At 40.0% G+C, this 22,281-nt stretch overlaps 1 protein-coding gene across 3 annotated transcripts in view; it reads left to right on the top strand.

The window, feature by feature from the left end:
• The window catches only part of KDM4B (lysine demethylase 4B), an 86,055-nt gene extending 65,192 nt beyond the window's left edge, over positions 1-20,863 (top strand). For 2 of the 3 annotated variants that reach the window (XM_021378986.1, XM_021378984.1), the window contains 11 exons: positions 206-323; positions 3,206-3,384; positions 4,537-4,759; positions 7,325-7,401; positions 7,563-7,618; positions 8,109-8,217; positions 13,326-13,511; positions 13,618-13,782; positions 14,462-14,581; positions 17,626-17,718; positions 19,506-20,863. In XM_021378986.1, the coding sequence (XP_021234661.1) occupies positions 206-323; positions 3,206-3,384; positions 4,537-4,759; positions 7,325-7,401; positions 7,563-7,618; positions 8,109-8,217; positions 13,326-13,511; positions 13,618-13,782; positions 14,462-14,581; positions 17,626-17,718; positions 19,506-19,691 (1,512 nt within the window). In that variant the 3' untranslated portion in view covers positions 19,692-20,863. The remainder of the gene's footprint in view (positions 1-205; positions 324-3,205; positions 3,385-4,536; positions 4,760-7,324; positions 7,402-7,562; positions 7,619-8,108; positions 8,218-13,325; positions 13,512-13,617; positions 13,783-14,461; positions 14,582-17,625; positions 17,719-19,505) is intronic. The other variant, XM_021378985.1, reaches the window with a different exon arrangement.

Here is a 22,281-nt window from a genome sequence, read left to right as displayed (position 1 = left end):
TGACATCTTAGGAGATAGCATTGGCTTTACCTACTACAGTAATTGGCTTGGAAAGCTCTGTTGATTCCAGCCAAAAATCAATGAAAAGTTGACTGTAAATTCAACAACTCTTTGTGACAAGAATTCTGCCTCTGTTGTCCTGAACTCTTCTTTGCTTGCCAAGATATTTTGGGGTTCCTATCTAGCTTGTTCTGGTTTGTTACAGACTGCTGCTTTTTCAAAAATGAAGATGGAGATAAAGAAAAGTCGTCGTCACCCCCTTGGCAAACCGCCAACCCGCTCCCCATTGTCAGTAGTTAAACAGGAGACCTCGAGTGATGAGGGTGAGTGCAGTGGCATGAAGAATGCTTGTATGTCTTGTCTAATGTGAAAAATTGCTGCAGCCAGTAAGCAAAGCTGGGTGGCCTGGAAGTTTTTGTGTTATACTGAAGTGGTAGAAAATGCAGCATGTTCCCATTTTGATAACCCAGCTAGAAACAAAATAATACCAAAAAATATAATAATAATAATACAAAAATACATCTGTGGGAGATGTTCCTTCTCATCTCCCACCCTTTATCAAGAAAAATATTTTCCTGGATATAGAATGAGGTAACATTTTGGAGAAAAGGAAATAAGTGTTCACAGAAAATAACAATGTAAAAGCTGCTTTTTCAACACTGCATTACAGTGAGATCTCTGCACCTCAAATGGAGGTGGAGATTGAGATTAGGCCTGCTGTGATATGTATAGGGAAGGTTAATTCTAACTTTTTGTTTGGCTTTTTGAGTCATATGAATGTTGGGGTCCAACTTTTCGTACTCTTGCTTCTGTTGTAGTGTGTAATTTGTCGCTTCTGGGTCCTGGCTACAGTATAAAGTATTCAGAATATAGAAAACTCACTAGTAAGCTTTTTCACACTGGGCAGGTACATGAAGGTATAAATGCGAGACCCAGCTTTCAAGGAAATTAAAACTTTACATTCAAAAGGAAATAAGAGAATGTATTTCCTGTTCACTTCCCTTTTTCAGAGAACATACTTGTTGATCTTAGAGGAACTTTCTGTTTGGCAATGGGAGGTGTTGCACATGCATCCCTCCATGTCCTTTCTAGGGATGATGCATTTGATAGCCTGCATACGTGTAACGTCAAGTGAAATGAAAAAACAGTTGAGACTAGTTATCTTGTTTTGGTGCAAAGACCTTGCAACAAACTTCAGTGCTGAAGGATCCTCATTAGATGGATTCTTTTCACTGTTTTGACTTGCTGGATGGTGTATGGGGACTTTCCTGGCTGACTCAGGAGCAACTTTTTTTGAGAGCTGGCATTTCTTGGGGACTGATTTACAGCACTACTGGGCAAAATATGATCAAACAGATTCTTCTATTCCCTGCCGGGGAATAGTAGCAGCTCTCTGCACTCTTTGCTTTTTCAGGGCTAATGTATAAGGGTGATCTGGAGGCTGCAGTGAGGAAAAGCGAACATATAAATTAAAGGAACACAATATTCTACGCTAAGACTCAGCTGAGACAAATTGCTAGCCTCCTCTCTCTGTGTGTAACTTGCTTTCGAGACACAGGAGGCAGCCTGAATTCTGAGTCTCACCTAGATTCAATCCTGGGATGAGCAAAGGCAATGATCACATACAACAGTAATGACTGTTCTTTTTTCTCTTGCTCTGTGAGTATGGATTATGAAGCTAGTTTTGAATCAGCTTTCACTGATTTAACTGGTACCATAAATCCTTTATTGTCTCCTTATGTGCTTTGATTAAAATTTGGAGAAACGTAAGCTGTAGTTGTGGCTCATGTCTGAAATATTCCTTGAAGGTGCTTGATTTCTTTAAGAGGTGAGTGTTGAGCTGTGCTTTGAAAGTAAGACAAGTTGAGAGTATCAACTTGCATATGCAGGGTCACTGATCTTTTTAATTCCAGCTGTACCCTACGCAGGATGTGGTCTTCTAAGTGTGTTCAGCTGAAGTTACCACTATCTAACGCATCCTTGTAAATCTATGAGGTCCAACATAGAAATAAAATGTTTTAAGAAAGCAAGGATGTTTTAGAAAATGATCTTCATTTAAGTGTGACAAAGATAAAACTGCTCTTTGTTAGAGGGAGCACTCAAAATCTTGGCTGTGAACATGGCTGTGTTTTCCTGAAAGTTCCTCTTATCTTCTCCAATTGCATAAAAGTTTGAAAATGTTAAAAGGGATGTAGGAATGGAGAGGAGAGCAGTAACTGCCTCTTTCCAGTAATTAATGGTGAAGCAGTGAACAATGTGGTTTCAGGCACTGAGCTCTGGGGATAAAGCTCACTGAGATGTTTTTGAGTCTCTCTGACCAAAGGTGTTCTTTGGGTGCTTTGCAGATTGATGATGTTGTGAGCAGTTTACATTTAGTCTTGCACTGAAAATTTCTTTAATGCTTATTGTATCTCAGAACTCCTTAGTAATGAGTGGTAAGAAACTGGGATTCTCAAACGGGCAGCAATGGATTCTGTGGTGGTTTAATTGTAAAATAACAAGGGTTTTGTAAAAACAAAGAGTTAGCAAACTAATTAGCACAAGCAATGGCTATCAGAGCCCTGGCAGAAGAAAAGGTGGCGATGAATGTAAATTGAAGGATCAGTGATGTGCACTTGATGGAAGTAGCTGTAAAGTAGTTGCAGAGAAGCAAAATGAAAATTTGAACTGAGTGCATCTCATGGCCAGCATTTGTGTTTGTAGAAATAGGTACATGATGCACTTTGTGAAGGTTGAAACGGACTTGCTGCTGACAGCTGGGAATTGGGAGTTAGCCTAACCAAGCCAGCGTGTGCTGCATGCACGGCTGTCAGAACACAGCTCCCAGCTGGAGAAAGTAAAGGGAGATTTCCTTGCACTTGCATCATGTATTTTGAATTTGGCTTCATTAAAGGATGCTGTTGGTTTCGAGGGCTAGAAAAGTGGAGAGAGTTCCGGAGGCAATAAATATAGATTGTTTCTTCTTCTTTCTCGTGGATGATTTTATCAGGTCATCGGTCTCTCTGCTCTGTCTGTCCAAGCCATAAAGTGGAAATTATATCCATTTAAGGAAGAATTTAAGACATACATGAAGAAGCATGAATGAGTTAAATGTTCTTATTTATTCAACTTCTTGTGTTGTTGAAACATTAACTCTTTAACTCTACCTTGCTATGTTTTGCCTCTACTAAAGACTGTCCATTATTTTGGAACTTTTTCTTTCTAGAAACATTTCCATTTTCTGGGGAGGAAGATATGAGTGACCTAGAGGCTTTGAAATCTTTACTTTCTCTCCAGTGGAAGAATAAAGCACCTAATTTCCAAGCTGAAAGAAAATTCAATGCAGCTGCTGCCCTGAGTGAGCCATACTGTGCTGTCTGTACCCTCTTTTACCCATATAACCAGGTAATTCCTGAGACTGCTCCAGTGGATGTGTTGGTGCTGAGTGCTGAATGGTGACAGTGCAAGTTAGAGTGCAGATCTTCGTAAGCAAACGGCAAGTCTCATACAAGTGTGTGCATCAAAGAACTGTGTTTGGATTTGGCTGAGGCATTGGGTCAGGCCTTGCCCATTATCTCTGTTGGATTCTCTGGCTTTCTCAGCTTTCGTTATTTAAATGGCACATACAGAGCTTTGCACTGCGAACTCTATTTCGTGCAGAGAAGTAGTGCCATATTGGGCCTGTGAGCACTCTTGTTTAGATGTGTGCCTGGATTTTTGAGTATATGCAAACAAGCAGCAAAATAAAGATTTACTCAGTAAGCATATGGATCATTTTTTTTGGAAACTACCAATATGCTTTGAGATGTATTATAGCAGAAAGGCAGAATTTGTCAGGTGAATTAGTTATTTGCCCAGTTGTGTTTTGATTTGTTCTTGTATGCTTATAGAGCCAAATCTGGCTATATATATGTTCAGTAGGAACGTGTGCATTAGGTGTGAGTGTGTGTACGTATATGCATTGGAAGCTTTTTCTGAGAAAAGCAGAACCCACCTCAGCCTGCAATCAAATCTCAAGAATAAAGTATCCATTCAGAATTGCCAAATGTTGTTGTATGAAGGTTGTAAGGAAAGCAGGTACTGCTAGAATGCTTTAATCTGTTGTTTTTAACTCTGGTCTGCTACCAGAAAGCTTGAAATGTTCTTCTGGAGAAAATCTTGCAGAGAAAAGGGAAGAAGAATGCCAAAAGGATGAGAGTGTCATGGGGAGTGGTGGGAGGTCTTGTTTTTACTAATTTTCCTTTTCTCCTTGGTGTGTCCAGCTGCAGTTTAGGAATTTAGAATTTTACTGAGGGAGAACAAGGAGGGTTTCTCATTATTCTAACGTTTCCTTGAGTTTTTTTAAAAAATTGCAAATCCCAGTACAGGTCTGAGGAAGAGAGAGGAACAAAAGGTGGGGGTGGAGGTGTGCATGAGAAGATATAGCTTCAGGTTCCTTATTTGTGCTGTGTGGTGTCAGGTGTTGGATGATGGGAGATGCCCTTTTTGTAAGGGAATTGCTTTGACTTTAAGGTTCAAATTCTGACTAGAAAAGAGTGATGCAATTTTCTCTTCAAGTCCTTACAGATGGATAAAGAAGCTGTCCCAGTCTCTGTAGGGGAGACCACCTCTTTCATGCACCCTTCTAAGTGTGGACAAAAGACGAAGCCTCTGATCCCAGAGATGTGCTTTACCTCAAGTGGAGAAAACACAGAGCCCCTTCCTTCAAATTCATATATTGGAGAAGATGGAACCAGTTCCTTGATATCCTGTGCCAAATGCTGTCTGCAGGTTCATGCTAGTGAGTGCTTCCTTTGTCACCAGAGTGTTTAGGGTGTTCAGAAACTCTCCAATTTCTTTTTATGTTGTCTGTATTTGAAATCCTTGTAGGCATGCTTGCTATTCCTGTCACTCCCACTTCTTCATTTTCCGGTACTAGTATTTGTGTATGTTTGAGTCCTTCTTGGCAATAACTGTTCTTAAAATATAAACAAATAGCTGATTCTTTTATGCCTCACATAAAAGAGCCTTCATTTTGTTCTCTTTTATTTTTTACAATAAAGCCAAAATCACATACCTTATTGCACTGTTTTTGCTTGTTTACGTAGCAGCCTAGGGTAAGGAAAGGTTGGTTTGGTTCTGTTGTTTTGCGTGCATTGTATGGAGGAGTTTCTGAGATACATTTTTATTAGTGTCTGAGTTACTATTTGTAGGAATGGCACTTGATTACAGAAAGGAACATATGTCTGTTCGTTTCCCTGGTAGTTCTGTCGAAAAGAAGATCTGATTAATCCTTGTTGGGCGTACCTTCGCTGTAGATTGTATGACATCCAGTTAACATTTGCGCTTGTACTAGGAGATGTGACAAATTACTGTTCAGCTGTTTGATCTTGACAGATGGGAAATCCTATTTGACTTGCATAGCTGGAATTACTTTTGTTGTTCCAGTTTAATAGTCCACAGGTCACCATGCAGCTCAGCATGGCTGTTTCTTCTGGAGAACTGAAGCACAACTTTTATTTCCATGCTGCAGCTGTGATTATGGTCACTCACTTGTGGTTAATAAGAGCAAATAATAAAGAGTGAGTGTGACCGTTTTCTTTTTTTTCCCCCACAAGCTGTGGCCTCTGTAGTGATCAGAACAGAGATGCTGCATCTTGTGCATCCGTATGTCTTCAATAGACTAGTCTATCAAAATGGTTTCAGTGGCCAAACTCTTATTTAGTTAGAGAGTTATGTGGGTGAAGCGATGTTAATCTGCAGTCTCAGACACTGTGTAGAGAAATTGAGCTTTCTGTTTTGTCTGTGCCTTGCCCTTGAGAATAGGGCTTAACTTCTGTGTTCTAGTCTGATGTGGTTTCAAGTGTCTGCTTTGTTTCCTTGTCACTATTTGTACTGCAAAACTGTGATATGCCTTTGACTTTGCTGCAGAGAATCCATTTGCTTTTATTACAGGATTGCAGTGTTCAGTTGCAGTTAGGTTTATCTGACAGCGTGCTGTAAAACTAGTTGGCAGTCTGCTTGCTATTGAGAAGTGCCCTTACCCAACTGCGATAGGTTATGACAACAGCAAGGACACAGAAGAGAGCTTTCTAGGCTTTTAAGATGTTGACAAATCCATGAAAAGAGCATACGTTTTTTGTTCCTTTACCATCATTGTTAAGAGAGAGTCTGGGATTCAGTAAGCCCTGACTGTTTCTCCCCTCAGATCCTGTAGTCCAGCTCCCTGTGGGCTTGAAGCAAGAAATCAGTGCTATTCTACACCCTGTTGAGCTCCAACAATATTTCAGTTAAGGGTGTCAGTTTCTCTTGCAGCTCAGTTTCCAGGTTAGTTTTTTGAGATTCATCACCCCTGTCTGTTTTCTGGGATTGAGTTGAATGTGCTTTCTCGGTTTGCCATGTGATAAAGAGAGACTTAACGTACGGGAGGCAGTTGTGGATCTATATTATTGACTTTTTGACAAACTGTCTGGTTAAGTGGATAATTTTTATAAATCCAGTTATTGTGGCAATCTCAGTGCTTTCTGAATAACTTCTTTTAGGTTTAATTCAGTAATTTCAGACTGTCCAGCTGATATTTTATGTTCATTTCTGTTAGGAAAGGTAAAGACCATGGGTTGAGCTTTGTGTTAGCTGGGATGCTGGCCAGCAGTTTATAAATACGTTTAATTTTCTGCTACTACTACAGAATGGCCTTTCTTTGCAAGCATGGTAGAATCACATAGATGCATTTTAAAAAAAAAAAGTATTTATGTATCTTTTGCCATTGTTCAGTAGCAAGCCTCAGCACCTTTTACAGAGTTTTAGGGGCTTTAGTGTCTTTTATCTCTGTATTCATTGTAAGCATAATGGCACTTTCCCGCTTTGGTGCTGCTGAGAAGTACATTGGTGCTTACATAATGCAGTAATAGATGCCTTGTAAAGTCAGTTGCGACTAGTTTTTTGTATAACTAGAAATTAGAAGTAGTTTAAATGCTGTTAAATGTGAAATACATATGCTTAATTTTTTAGCAGTATTACCACATTTCTTCTTGCTTAGAATACATTTAGCAAAAATGACGTTGCTAAATTTGGCGGTCTTAACTGTTTTGATGTGCAAGTGAATTCCAGCAGTAGTAGTATTACTTCAATTCCAGTTCTTACTTAAAGGATCAAAGTACTCAAGGTTTTCTCCACGTATTTTATGGTTTTGTGTTTTGTTCTCAGACCTGTTGGTCCAAATTCTATCCATTCCCTGAGAATGACTTCTTTTAGTTATTCAAATGCTGCACCCAATTTCGAAGATCTTTATGAACTGAATGGTCAGCTAGTTAGTACTACAAAAATAGTAGCAGAACTCTGATGAGTGTAACTTCATATCTTTCAGGCTGTTATGGAATACGTCCGGATTTGGTGAATGAAAGCTGGTCTTGCTCACGATGCTCAGCCAATGCATGGGCAGCGGTAAGCATCTACTCTTCTGGAGACGGAGTTGGTGAGATACTTCCACAGAGATGGGTGGTGGGAGGGTACTGTTTGCCTTTGCATCCCAGGCATAGTTGTTTTTTTCTGAAAGGTCTGGCAGACCTTTCCAGTCCTGCTCTGAAGTAGTTTTGTTACTACAGGAATGTTGCCTGTGTAATCTCAGGGGAGGAGCACTTCAGATGACCACTGATGGGCGGTAAGTAATGGTTTTAAATGGTTTTGTTCTTCCCTATTGCATCTCATGTTCTAGTATTGTGAGTTTGGTCTTGATGCTCAGTGTAACAGCTATTTTTGGCATTGTGGAGGTAACTGCTACTCACTAAATTGACAGGGCGAACTTTAGTAACTGCTGTCTTACAGGTGGGACCATATTTTTCAATAGCAGGTTATGTGGCCCTGAACACTCTTAAATTTGGTTCCTTCTCAGTGAAAAGTTTTTTTTTCAGAAAACAGTTAGTATCGTTCGAGATCAAATGCCTAAGAAGATTGAGCCCTGTTGATCCAGAGACCTTTACCTTGGTGATGATGATTAACAAATCAGTTGGTAATGTTGCCAAGGCTGCCAACCACTACCATAAACATGCCTTGATACTGTAGGTGAAGGAGTCAGAGAAATGTTAACTGCCCTCTGGAGTGTTTCATTCAAATAGTGGTATACTCTGTTTCCTCTTTACCCTTTTTTCCAGGTGGGTCCATATAATTTGTGCTATTGCTGTCCCTGAGGCCCGTTTTCTCAATGTGATGGAGCGTCATCCTGTGGATATCACTGCTATTCCAGAGCAAAGGTGGAAACTGGTAGGTGTCTTTTGAGGTTGTGTTCTCACTCTTTTCCCCATGAATCATGGAATGGTTTGGGTTGGAAGGAACCTTTGAGATCATCTAGTTCCAATCCCCCTGCTATAGGCAGGGCCACCTCCCTCTAGACCAGGTTGCCTGTCCAACCTGGCTTTGAATCCTTCTAGGGAGGGGGCATTCACAGCCTCACTGGGCAACCTGTTCCAGTGTCTCACCTCCCTCACAGTAAAGAATTTCTTCCTGATATCTAGTCTAAATCTACCCTCTTCCAGTTTAAAACCATTTCCCTTCATCCTGTTGCTACATGCCCTTATAAAAATGCACCAGGGAGCTGTGTTGTTTGAATGTATTCTTGAGGTGCTGTCCAAGTGTTTAACACACAATCAGCCGATGTGCCTTTATTCTCTAGGTGTGTGCCCTTACCCTAGATAGAGCCTGGGATATTTACCCACCTCGCAGTGGGGATTTAACTAAGTACTGCGTGGCCGGAGTGGGTTGGGAGATGGTAACTGGAAAGAAGCTGGTATACACAAACTAGTTCATCTGTAATTTGTTTTGACTTTCCTTAAAGTATTTCTCTTTGTTCATCAAGAAATGTATTGTAGAAATTAATAAACATTTCTTTGTGACCATGACTGTGAGACTCCGCCAAGATCTTAATAAAAGTCCAGCTACAATTTATTTAGCTGCACGTAGTCTCATATGAGGGATTAGAAATAGATGATTCATTAGCTCAGAGCAATTAATCTTCATGTTAGTTAATGCTCCATCTCTATACTGTGTTATTACAAAATAAATCATGCTTTTGCTGCTTATTTCGTACAGAATTCAGTTGGATAATAGTTGAGAGTGTGGTATGGGGGAAGGTGATATTAGTAGTGATACATTGGTTAGCACTGATGTATTTGTTCACTGTGCAGCTATTTAGTACAGGCAGCCCAGACAGGCCTGGGTGAGAGATTAGGAGGAATCTGTCTGCTTCCAGAGTTATTTCTGTTGTGCAAATGGGTTTTGTACACAAATGTGAACGTAAAAAGCATTCATTATTAAGGTGGAGTGATGAAGCAGCATGGTGTGAGAGTGATAAATCTTACAGCACTGGGTCTTTATGGATCATCTGACATTTCCAGCATGCATCCTCTTCATTACCAGCACTTGTAATGATGAACTAAAAATCCTTTTACACAAGACTTACTTGTACTGCTTAATGGAGCCTCACAAGAAAACATTATGTCTTGATTCTTTAACTCTTCTGTGGCTACCTTACAATCCTATAGAGCCTGGGCCCTATTAGCAAACGTTAAACTTTGTTGCTTTGTTCTGTTCTGATGGCTATTCCATCCAAACCCTCACAGACCTACTATATGTCTTTATGCCTGAATTAAAGTTTTATAATTAATTTCTTCAGTGTTGTATTCCATTTACACCTTAGCTGTTAGGATGTAAGAAGTATACTTTGAACCTAATTACTGATTACAGAAATAATTCTGCTCTGCTGGTCATACTTATGAATGCTGTTACAGGATGGATGCATGCTCCATCGATGTCTGTTGAAAATAGCTGGTTTAATTAAACCACATTTAATGTGACTTTCATAAAACCATAGAGTGGCTTGGATTAGAAGGGACCTCAAGGATCATCAAGTTCCTTGACGCTCCTTTGAGTGTCATCTGCTTCAGAAAAGAAAGCAAATTGTCTTAAGCTAAAACTTGACATGAGTTTAGTGTTATGAACTAGGTAAAGATTAATAATAATTGAGGTGTAAAGGCGGTGGTGCTTCTGCCAGCAGCTTATCTAGGAAGCCATACTGAAGCTGAATGAAAGGCAGTGGTGTTAGATCTGGTCTTGTCACTGGAGTTGATGTAGTGCTAGATAAAATTAGAGTTGACTTTTCCTGCTGAAAAAGATGGAAAAATATAGAAGAAGTAATGTGAAGATCATGAGTAGTTGAAGTTAGTAGATAAGACATCTATCCGTGATTATTATTATTATTTATTGTTGTTGTTTTAAATGCATTAAGTTACTGTGAGAGGGCTGATGTGTCAAGGAGTTACAGTGACCTGTTTGAGGAGTATCTCCTGTTGTACAAACATACACCAGGCCTCCCTTTTGCAGCACAGACTTACCAGTTCATTTGCGGGTATAGCATCATTTGAAGAATGCAGTTTGCATGCTTCCTGATTAATGGTATATTACAAGCCTGTGTGCATAAATTATTTCTGATGTGGAAATCTGGAATAATTAGCTGTCATTCCTCAGTGGAGTAAATGAATTGCAGTGTTCATCAAGCAGGAAACAGCCCATTCCTTACTTCCCGCTATGACCCAATTCTCTGATGTGCGTTCATTCTGAAGATTTTTCTTCTGGGCTTTAGACCTTCTCACATCTTCCCTCCCTCAGAAAACATCTTTAATCTTGCACGTGCTGCTTCCCTGTAGTACTTAGCACTTGTGCTTCTATACGTCCCATCTCCCACGCTTCCAGATGTTCAGTGTTCTTACTCCCTCCACATCTCCTGCGTTTCAGTCTCAGTGTGGCTCTCATTTTTCTTTATTCTTTGATCATATTTGCTCTCGATATTCCACTTGTGTATCTCTCTTGCCTGTCGTAAGGAATTTGTTTGCCACTTGGGTGTCATTAAATGTGTGCTAATCCTCTTGTCTTGGAAGAGTCCTGTTCGCATCAATAAAGGGAGGTTCCTGATGCTTGAGGGTTAATACTCCCTGGAGAAGCAGTATTGAGCACAGCGTATATCAGCAGTTGTCCCTGCTGGCAAGAGAATTAGGTATTGACAGTTTAATAATGAGATCTCATTGCTATTGACTTGCTTTCAGTGCTGTGTTCCTGCTGTGCACTTGGCTGTAGTGCTTATCTGGCTTTTGAACATGGTTTACGGAATGATAAAGGCATAGCTTATTAAATACAAAAAAACCAACCCCACGTTCTGGCAACAGTAAGGCCTTGACTTTGAATTTCCTGGCTTTTGTTAATGTAAGTAAAAAAGCCCAAATTAATCTTTGGTGTAAACATACTGACTTAATTTAACTCACAGGAAGTGAATTTGACTTAATTCATATCTGTGTGGGATGGGTTATGGCTGGGGAGCAGTTGGCTTGCAAAGAAATAAGGAAGAAGGCATCGTCCTTTCTTTTGCTTGTTTTGCTTCGAAGGACGAGAGAAATACTCTTTGGAGAAGGAATGTTTTTTATTTGCCTTGGCAATGCTTTGTAGCTCTTACCTGGGTCCCATGTACTATGAGAACACAAATAAAACACTGAAATTTGGCAATTTTTTTTTTGCATTTATTACATAGTTTATAACACTATATGACTCTTCATATTTTTGAGAATACACTCTTCAGTTGACTCAGATCTGGAAGCAGAGTGGATTTGTACTTCTGGGAGCTGTGTAGCCTGACTGTGAGCTCAGGCAGCATATATTACATTGTTAATCCTATGGGATGCAGTCATTCATACGGATCTTATACTCAGGTCATGAGTTCTGTGATGTTGCACGCTTTGAGCAATCCTTTTATGAGAGTGAAGTAAATGAGGGGACATGAAGATGTAACAAGGGAAAGAAAGACCATGTTTAACATCAGACACTGCAGCGAGAGAAAGACTGTCATGCATGGCATTATATTTGATTATGGGACATATATATTCCAATGGATGGATGATTTGGGATGGAGATGGTCAATCAGACAGTGGGGCAGTGGGTGAAACAAGCCCATGTAGTGTACTTTGGAGATAGTCATGTAGAAATAGGCACTAAAAATTATTGTATTCCTCTGTTCCTCCTTGAATATGGAAATAGTTTCTCTGTAATAAATAAATTACTTGGATGTATAGTCAGATTCATGGGCATATGATGTCTCTCAGGATTTTATTTATTTGAACTGTTTTAAGCATCTCAATTCATTCTAACAAGTAAAATGCATGTTCATCTCAGGCATGATAATTTTCCTGATTTGCTTCATCTGAGAAGCCTCAGCCAAGGTAAAGAAGCTGTCATTGATCAGTGACAGACTCTCCAGGCTTAAGATACTAAAAGCTTAAGAATGGCATTTCCAAATAGTTGCATGGAAATATTACCAAGTGTCCAACAAAAAATCCTTTGGAGTGGGACTGCCAAAATCTCATCTGTATTTCCGAGGGAAACAATTTGGTGCTGTTAGGAAATGAATGAGGGGGTTCATCTTGTTTTCCACTGACACCTAATGCTTGCTTCCAGCCTCCAAAAAACTTTTAAAGCAGTTATGTGTCTTAAATTGCTTACCTGTCCCCCCTAGGTACTGTCTCGTTAGATGAGTCTAATGAATAGATCTGCTTTGCAGAAGATATTTTACAAATACTGAAAGATTTCGTACTTCTTTCCCCTGCATTTCTGATGTTTTTTTCTGAGTTGTCTGCAATATTTAATCTGACATGAATTCCAATAAAACTTTTACAGTTGATACGTTTTTGTGTAAAAACAAAACAAACCTACATAATATTTTGTTCCATTACAAGAAATGATATTCTGTTAGATCCAGTAGATACAACATTCCATTGAATAGAACAGAACAAAGTATTACATAGTTATCCTGCGTTCCATTCTTTCTGAAAACGAAAGCAATATTTTATTGCAGTGTAGCTGTGAAGATTTAGCTGCTGCTTGAAATAACAGCTGTTTTGTATATGTAAGGAAGATGAGTATTACGTTGCAGCCATGCTTTGATAGGACTGATGTGTGTTTGTCTGCTGTGTCCTTCCTTTCAGTCCTCCGGTGAACACAGTCTCAAATTGGATTTAAGTCTTCTCCACTGTTAGTATGGTGCTGGAGGACTGAATTAGTGGTAGATGTCATTGTGTTGGTGGGAATGACATCAGTACCTGCTGTAGTTCCTTGGCTTATGAGTGATCCTAGGCAAGTGCTTGTAGTTGGATGGGCAACTCTGGTAGTATCAGACTTGACCCCATAGCATGAAACATCCCAAGTTTTGGCTGTGGCTTCTTTGCTGTATATACGAATGGTACAGAATTCTGACCCTGCTGGTCATTGGGATGCCAGTATGTTGCCTTAAAGCTACTGTTGACTGCGTGATGCTGACTTGTTTTCCTTCTCAGAAATGTGTGTACTGTCGAAAGCGGATGAAGAAAGTGTCTGGTGCCTGCATCCAGTGCTCCTATGAGCACTGCTCCACTTCCTTCCACGTGACCTGCGCACACGCTGCTGGCGTGCCCATGGAGCCCGATGATTGGCCCTACGTCGTGTCCATCACTTGCTTCAAACACAAAGCAGCCAACCAGAATGTAAGTTTGTGGGTTGGTTTTGTTTTTTGTAGAATGGTTTCCCTGCACCTGGATTTTTAACACAGCTTTTCCAATTGCATATTTCTTCCTTTCCTCTGCCACACAGATTCAGTTTCGAAGGGAAGTGACCCTTGGACAGACTGTGATCACAAAGAACCGGAATGGACTCTACTACAGATGTAAAGTGATTGGCATGACAACACAGACTTTCTATGAAGTAAACTTTGATGATGGTTCATACAGTGACAACGTTTACCCAGAAAGCATTATTGTAAGCAGCTGACTGTGGAGGCTATTACAGTTATAAATGAGTGTAACCTCATACTGTTCTTCATCACTGTCCTTCCTCTTTATGTCTTTATCTCATTCCATTATTTTGTTCCCTTGCAAAGGTGGGGTTTTTCTGTATGTGTAGGACTTAACAGAAAGCAGTGTTTGTTTTAAGTTGCATCCTGTTTGTTTTGTGGTTGAATAATATCTAGTTCTTCAACTGACAAGTGTGATTCATGGGGGAAGCAGATTGTCTGTAAGCACTTCTGGTTGAAAATAGGAAATATGCTTAATAGAAGGAATGTATAAAAAAAGCTGACTTGTCATCTCATGCTTTTTCTTCCTGATTGAGCCATTGATTCACCACGTGAAGCATAGCAAGTCAACCCACTTGTTTTTGTTGACATAGGCGATTTGATGGTTTGGGATCTGTAATGAGAAATTTTCTAGAACTGACTGCTGTCACCAGAAGGAGGTGCAAGTGTTTTATTTCTCTTCTTTCACAGTTTATTGGTTTGTCTGAGAATAGTTAATCACAAATCTAGTAACTGTCTCATGCTTAACTGTAGTGTTGTGTGGCAACTTCCCTGAGTAGTGACTTTCTGAGTAGTGACCTCTTCTACTAGTTGTTAAGCTTTGTCTGTTCTGCCTATCTGACCTCTTTGTCTGTATGTCCTCAGAGCAGAGACTGCATCCAACTGGGACCCCCTCCAGAGGGTGAGATGGTTCAGCTGCAGTGGACAGATGGAATCATCTATAAGGCCAAGTTTGTTGCAGCCCAGATCAGTCAGATTTATCAGGTAGGTATGGAAGAATACCCACGTGCTTCATGTCAGCATGTCTGATTGTTGCCCAAATTGCTTCCTGGGTGCTTGGATGCTTACTCTGAAGAGAGATGCTTACTCATGAAGAGAGAATTTGCTTTCTGGTAGTCTAAAGAGAAATGTAGTGTTGCAGTAAGATCAGGATAAAGGTTTTCTGTGACAGAATGTAAATGTATGAGTAGAAGTATGTCTAGACTGTGCTTTTAAAACATACATTTTTCTTACAGTGAGAAAAACACAGCTTTTTGTTTAGAGTTGTGCAGGTCTTTCAGCTGGAGTGAAGGATAAAAGAGAGTAAAACAAAAGGACTTGTTAAAGTCAATACAGGATTGTTTGGCATGAAGTAGCTTTCTTCTTGAAAGTAAATGTCTTTGCTCTTTACATGGACAAAGAGGCAACATGTTGGTCTCCAGAAGCTGTTCCTTTCCTGCGACCCATAGCAATTGTTTCCTGCCTGAGCTTTCACCGTTACCAAGAAGCTTCTACACAGGAACGTGCCCGTAACGGAGAGCATGTGAAGGAGAAACCGTTCACCTCCGTGGTGGGAAAGAGTTTAACAGCTGGTAGCTCAGCTTTGTTAGTGATAAAACAGCTCAGGTCAAAGTGACCTGCTCTCAGTACTCTCTGATGGCTGTCCAATGGGTTGTGCTAATGTAACTCATGACCTACAGTTCCCCAGGCGTCAGTATCTACGTAATTAAAACTTTCCTTGATGATTCAAGAGAAAGTAAGAGAAATAATTGATGGGTCAGGAGACTGCTTCTAGTCATGTGAAGGGACTTTGGAGAGGAGTAGCAGTGTGTAGGAGTAATAGCCTCATACACTCTCACCACCTCCATTTTTAAGATGAGAAGAATAGCAGGCAGTTTTTGGTCTTTGAGTCTGTTGCACAGACAGGATCTTTGTTTCTAGAAGGTTGTGATAGTGAATAAAGGAAGATTTAACCTGGTTAATATTTCAGCACAGACGGTTTTATAAGATGCAGTACGTTCATATGACTAAATCTATTTTAAATGGTACCAAGAAGTTGAAAATTACAGTGATTTGTAAAGGAAGGTGTACTTTGTGCACATTCTTTTGAAAAATACATGCTGGAATTTGCAAAGAATTGTTATTTTAAAGAGGTTGGTGCCTCTAGACAATTGTAAAAGGCAAAGGAAGTCCCAAATCTTGCATTTCTTTGAAATTGGGTTCTGATTTCTATCCTTCCTGCACACAGAGTGTTTCGTATCTGTGTGCCAAGAGCACAATAGCACACCTTGTTAGTTAACAGTCTTTTTTGTGTGCATAATGGAAGGCAACTGCTTCAGAGAAGATGTGATCTAGGTGACCCAGGTTATGAATAAGTACAATACGTTCTTCCATGAAGATCTATTTTTATACATGCTTTCCAGTTTAATCACAGTATAGGAAATTGTCATTGATTTCTTGAAGGTAAAATAATTTGAAGTTGGCTATTCCACTTACAGTGGCAGATGACAGAAAAATATGCATGAGGAGCCTGTGTTTTTCAAATCACACAGTTACCTATAAGTAAAGCTCTTCTCCATGGGGGAAACAGCCTGAATGGCTTTCTACATTGGTTTCCTATGTGCATATTTTTTTCAGCAGTTGCTGTGAATTTCTATTGTCTGTTTTGGAATAGGATTGTATTTAATAACACAGAGACAGTTCTGTTATGAAATTAGTGTGTTCAGAGGGAGACAGCATGGATTAGCTTTTGCATTTTAAACTTGTCCTGTCTTATTTTGCAGTAGCTTTCCAATTCACATCTATAGGTTTGTACTTTGTGTGCTAAGATTAGATCTGTATATTTAAATATATATACTCATCTGTTAGTCCAAACAACTTTTAATATACTCTGATGTGTATTCGTAAGAGCCATATCAGTAGTTTGGAACTTTAATAATCGAAATCCAGCCACTGTGAGAGCTGAAGATGTCATTGTCCTGTGCTTCCAGTCCTCCCTTGCTACTGAAGTTGAGCACATGCAGTGGGAATGGCAGACAGGAGTCTGCTTGTGGCTGGGCTGTTAATTCTGTTCCCTAGTGATCTGTAAAACTGGAGAGTAAATGGGACCAGTAGCATCTTAAACCAGCTCAGCAGAGCTCATCTTTCAACGGCTGTTCTCCCACCGGCTTAGTTATTACTCAGCTTAGCTAAGGCACCTCAGGAGGCATCACAGGTCTTGGGTAGCTGATGAGTTGTAAGACCTGGGCAACACAGGAGGAGCTCAGAGTGCAGGTGCTTGCGTCTTCCTGAACGTGTCCAGTCTGAACCTGGCATCCCACATCAACTGTGTTGTATGTCTTTCTGCATTATGCAGAGAAGCATAAGCCCTAAGCAAAGGAAGTGAGCATCTCTTCAGAACTTTTAATAATTTTAACAATTTTATATGCATGTTTCCGTGAATAAATGTTGCTGTAACAACTGATGCATAATTCATGATACAATCAGTGCTTAGTGCAAGAGATTTAACATGAGGACTTACTACCGTTTCTTGTACCTGACTGATTATTTCTGCTTAATGGAAATGTATTTTAGTAGCTGCAGTTGTTTCCTTATGACGTATAAAAATGCTTTGTTTAAGATGAAAGAAATTCCTATTACCATATTGGCCTGAATACAGGGCTGCCTTTTATTATAAGTGAAAAGCTTCTTTTTTTGTTCAGGATTTGAATTTAAAAAAAAAAAAAAAAAAGCATTGGTGGAAATTTCTAGTGCTCTGACTGGGAGGGGGTAGCAGGTGTGCTGTAGCACAGCCATTCTAATCTGCAGGAGCACTGAATGAAACTGCTTGGGCCAGGTAAAACAGGGATGCCTGAGCAGCACTGAAACCTAGCATTTCTTGGGTTCAGCCTTCTTAACAAAGCTCTTTCTGCAGCGACTGAATGGAGCTGGCCACTGATGTTTCCTTGGTATTCCCATGAGGGGACCATGCTTGGTATAATCTGGGAGTGATCACGTACTGTGAATCTAGAAGCCAAATGTTCTTAATTCATTTTCTTTCTACTGTGCAGGTTGAGTTTGAAGATGGTTCCCAGCTAATGGTAAAGCGTGGTGACATTTATACGTTGGAGGAAGAGCTTCCAAAGAGAGTGAAGTCTCGCTTGGTGGGTATCAAAGTAAAAGAAACAATGAAATGGCTGCGGCTTGAAGTACTCATTCACATTTTCTTAACATATTGTTTAGCCATCAGGTGAATGCAGCCTTCATTTTCTGTGGCTGTAAAATCCCAGGTCACTCACAAAATAGATAGAGCTGGAGAAATCCTTTGTGTGTAAATGCTTGAGAAGCGTTTAAATGTTTTTTCCTTTATGTGTTCAGACTTGATTTTTGTATTCTCTGGTTAAAAGATTATGTTCCTATCATTTTACATCATGGATTTAGTTATATGGACTGCCGTTCTGTCTGAATGCTGCCTCTCATCATAAATCAGATGGATTGGCCTATAGCTAAGTGCTTTCTGGAGAACTGACGTTGGACCTAAGCTGTTTCTTACCAAACAGGAGAGTTAAAACACGATCCTTACCTACAAAGCTCTTATCTAAAAGATCACCCTGCCTTTAACTGCATGCAACTGAAATATTCAGGCTAGAAAATGAGGGATTTATTGTGCAGTTTGTTTCCTGGATGTTTTCAAACCTCATGCTTTGACAAACAAATACTGAGACCAGATTCTATGCCAGTGGAGAATATAGTTTTCCTCTTCATTCTAAATGTCTGTCGTGTTAGCTACTGCATGACAGGGACAGACCTACAGAGTTAATCTGTGATATGTTTGTGGGCTTCAGTCAAACAACAGACAAAATGATGGTCCAGCCATTGCTTAAGAACACATGATCTGCTATACCAAGTTGAACTAGTGGTTTTCTGAACCACTAGCAGAAGCATGAGAGGCTCATTGTCCAAAAATACCTAGTAACAGTCATGTATGTGGAAAAAACTCACATTTTATCGTGTTTTCCTCAAGTTTGGAGGAAAACTTTGTTTGCTTATGCTTGAAAGGGTTTTACCCAAGTAACATTTGTAAAACACTTTCTGCACTGCAGCTCTGTATGCCTTCTCCATCTTCTTAGAGGCACTTTATCTCCATAAGGCCTCATGGCATAAATTTTACAGTTTAGTAATAATTTACCTTGTTACCCTCAGAAGATTTTTGGTGACAAAGAAGCATCCTAGAATTGTTTTCCAGGATACAGGATTTGGGAAACAACATATTCTCTACAGTGGAGACCACTGGGCTTTATGTCAGTCCCAGGGAAAGGAATGTAGGCTCTAAAGTGAACAAAAAGTTTCAAGCCTGGCTGAAAGCTAAGATTCTTCTCCTATACATTCTGCTGCCAGAGACTTGAGATGATACTCCTCAGAAGTAATGCTCATGGTGCTTTTTTATAGAACAGCAGAACAGAGGAACAAAGCAATAAGAGAAATGCATCTCTTTTGAGAGTGTAAGAGGAGGATGAACAGAAGCAGTCATTCATACAGTCATCTTAGCCCCAGGTGCTTTCTTTGGGTCTTTCCTTTCTTTAAAAGACATCAGGGAAGCCCATTTCCTGTGTGCCTTCTAGGAATGGACAACATGAAGAGACAGACGAGGGTAAGAGCAAACAGCGAACTGTCAAGGCAGGAACCGAAGTAAAAGAGATTCTGATACAGAAGGAAGGCAACTCAAGGGCTTCTCCTTCCAGTTTGGCTTGAGAAGCCCAGAAGTTTTTCTTTCAGCCATGTGCTTTGCATGCTTCGGAATTCAATTTTTCTTCAGAAATTCACTGTACCAAACTGTTTGCTGCCATGTTATCCCTGCTGCGTGGTTAAGTGGGTGCACTCAACAGTTTGTGCACGTCTCCCTCTGTTTTCCTCCTGTGCCTCTAATACTGTACTTTCATGTCTCCTGCAGTCCCTCAGCACTGGGGCCCCTCAGGAAGATGTATTTTCGGGAGATGAAGTGAGAGCAGCCAAGCGTCCCCGGCTGGGGAATGCAAGGAATCCTGAAGAGTATGGACAAAACCCAGATTACTTGGCCTTTATGGAGAGCCTGTTGCAGACACAGTACCAACCTGGAACTCAGAGCAACATGTTTTAACCAGGATTAATTAAATATGAAGTTAACCCTTTTCAAGCCTGTAGAAAAATAACCAGGAAACTGTGGAATATACGACCAGCGTTGTGCAATAGCCTGCTGTGAACTCCTTTCATCTTCTTCTGGTTTGGACTGTAAGAAAATCCCGTCTGGCTGCACGCTACCTCTACTTTGCCAGACCAATAGAACTGGGAGCCTTGAGAAACCTTTAGACAGCGTTTCACATGGAGACTTTCCAGCGTTTGTACTGATGGAGCTTTGTGACTAGCTCCTTTTTATAAGGCTTGGAAAGGGTTAAAATTTGACGAAGTGACTTTTTAAAATATGTCAAACTCTTTTGTCTTTAAAGGTGCTATTACATTGACTACTGAAGCAGCCTTTGGAATTGTGTTTTCTGTACATAGAAGTCACCTTTGTGAAGTTTTCTATAAATAAGCACTATTAAAAAAAAAAAAAAAAGCAAACAAAAATAGGAAAACAAAAGTTTCCACAAAACATTTTTCTAGATTATGGCTTTAAAACAGAAAATAAACAAAATCTTCTCCTCTCACCCCTCAATGAAATGTGACTAATATTACACTGGGGAGAGAGAAAGCAAGAACAGATGTCCTGGAAAATTCTGGGTTCTTTTGTAAAGAAACACTATCTCCTTTGTATTCTGGGGAAGATGGGGAAAGAAATGTTTCATAGCTGGGATGTTTCTTACCATTAATTCTCTTAAAGACGTGATAGATGTGTGCATTTTTGCCATGTCACCAGGAAGGGATGCAGTGAAGCAATGGCCAGGTTCTGGTCATTCTTATCATCTTCCTTTCCCATCTTTGCTATCTAATTTGCTTTCTTGTTTAAAAACAAACAAAACAAAAACAAACAAAAAAAAACCCAAACAGCATGGCTTTCAGTTATAATATGCCACTTGGTTTTGGCAAGTGTTCTGTTGCTGCTTCTTGTGTTAGTTCCTTTAAGAGCCATCCCCTTCCCCACTGCAGACTAGAGCACAAAGGGATTGTTCCAGCTCTCTGGTAGGCATATCTCCCATAGGAACTTTTTTCTTTGACTCCATTTTTATTTTTTTGAGTTGTGCTCTTTACAGCTGTGAGAATCATTCCATGACAGAAGCCCGGGAGGTGTTTGTATGTTTTTCTTTTATCCTATTAAAGAAGAAATTCCCCAAATGTCTTTGATTGTTGTGACATCCTTTACTTAAGTAAAGACTGAGCCTTTAAGATACTCCTGGGAGAAGAATCCAAGCCCTTCATTTGATTGGACTCAGTTCACTGAAAATTGAATGAGCATTAAAGGCAAAAACAAATCCTCCAGTACTGAGTAGGCAGCTCCCACTTGGACACTTGAAAATCACCTCCGCTTGAAGAGCTGTTATGGAACAGTGTTTTATAAGAGCCTGATCCAAAACCTCGCTTTCTTCGGAGGACCTTTATCAGAAGGAAGGATGAATGCAGCCCTAGTGCAGAGCTGGGAAGGGGTCGTGGCTTCCAGAATGCCTGGGTGAGGGGGACAGGGGTGCATCGCTGCTCACCTGGATGTCCTGGCCTGGCAGAAGCTATCCTGAATGCTGCATGGCAGTCTTTTCCACTTAATTCCCTGAAATCACTGGACACAAAGAGATGATATTCCAATATTCTTTTTCTTTTTTTATTAAGCCCCTTTGCAAGGTGGCCGTAGTTCCGTGGAATGGTTTTTAAGCAGCGCTATAGTTGGATCTTTAAGGGAATAAGTGGGAAGGATTTGTGGGCTAGCAGATGGTAGCTGATCATCTTACAAGACTTGATGGGTATTAAACTGCCCTAGTGAAGAGTGGAGACAATTTTTTTTTTTAAGTTTTCTTTTTGGTTTTTGTTCTCCCTTGAGAGAATTGCAGTTCCCTTTATTTCTTACTGCCTATGCTATGGGTTTCTTTCTTTGTGTGCACACACGTGCATGTTTGTAAGAAGTCTGAAACAGGGTTTTTTATTTCTAAGATTTTGACGTTTTCAATAGAAGTCTCTGGAAAAACTGAGACTAATAAAAGTTTTAAACATTGGCAAGGTTCTTAAAAGCCTCAGTTGTTCCTCCTACGTGGCTGTCTCCTGTCGGTTAGAACATAATTTAGTAGAAAGCTTGCTTGTATAAAAGAAGAAGAATGTTGCCAGGCCTTGGAGAAATATTTAAAGCAGCTGAAAGAGAATTTGAACAGCAGAGGAGTTTTTTGGGAGGGGGAGGGCGGGATGAGATGAGTGGTTGTGAGCGACAGGGAATTTCCTCTGCATGTAATTCCTGACTGAAATAGCACCATTACTGTGTTCATATGTAGTACTCCTTTAAATACTATTTATATTGTACAAAACAAATTGTGTTTCCTCACCCCATACTCAGATGATGAGTTATGTTTAAACGTGAATCTGGATCTGTAGAATGCCCTTCCTCATTGCAGGGTTTCTCCATTTTGTTCATTTTTAAATCTCTTTTTGGTTTAGGAATGACTTGTGCAGATTATCTATAATGACTGTGTTGATGGCCTCTGTGCATCAAACTATTGAAAAGGAAATAGGAAATGCACATTCCTACCCTCTCCTTCCTTCAGTGAAATATATTT

This window comes from Numida meleagris, chromosome 27, assembly GCF_002078875.1.
Source record: "Numida meleagris isolate 19003 breed g44 Domestic line chromosome 27, NumMel1.0, whole genome shotgun sequence".
Taxonomy (NCBI): Eukaryota; Metazoa; Chordata; class Aves; order Galliformes; family Numididae; genus Numida; species Numida meleagris.
Note: the sequence above shows the minus strand (reverse complement) of the source record. Positions and strands in the feature narration are given on the sequence as shown.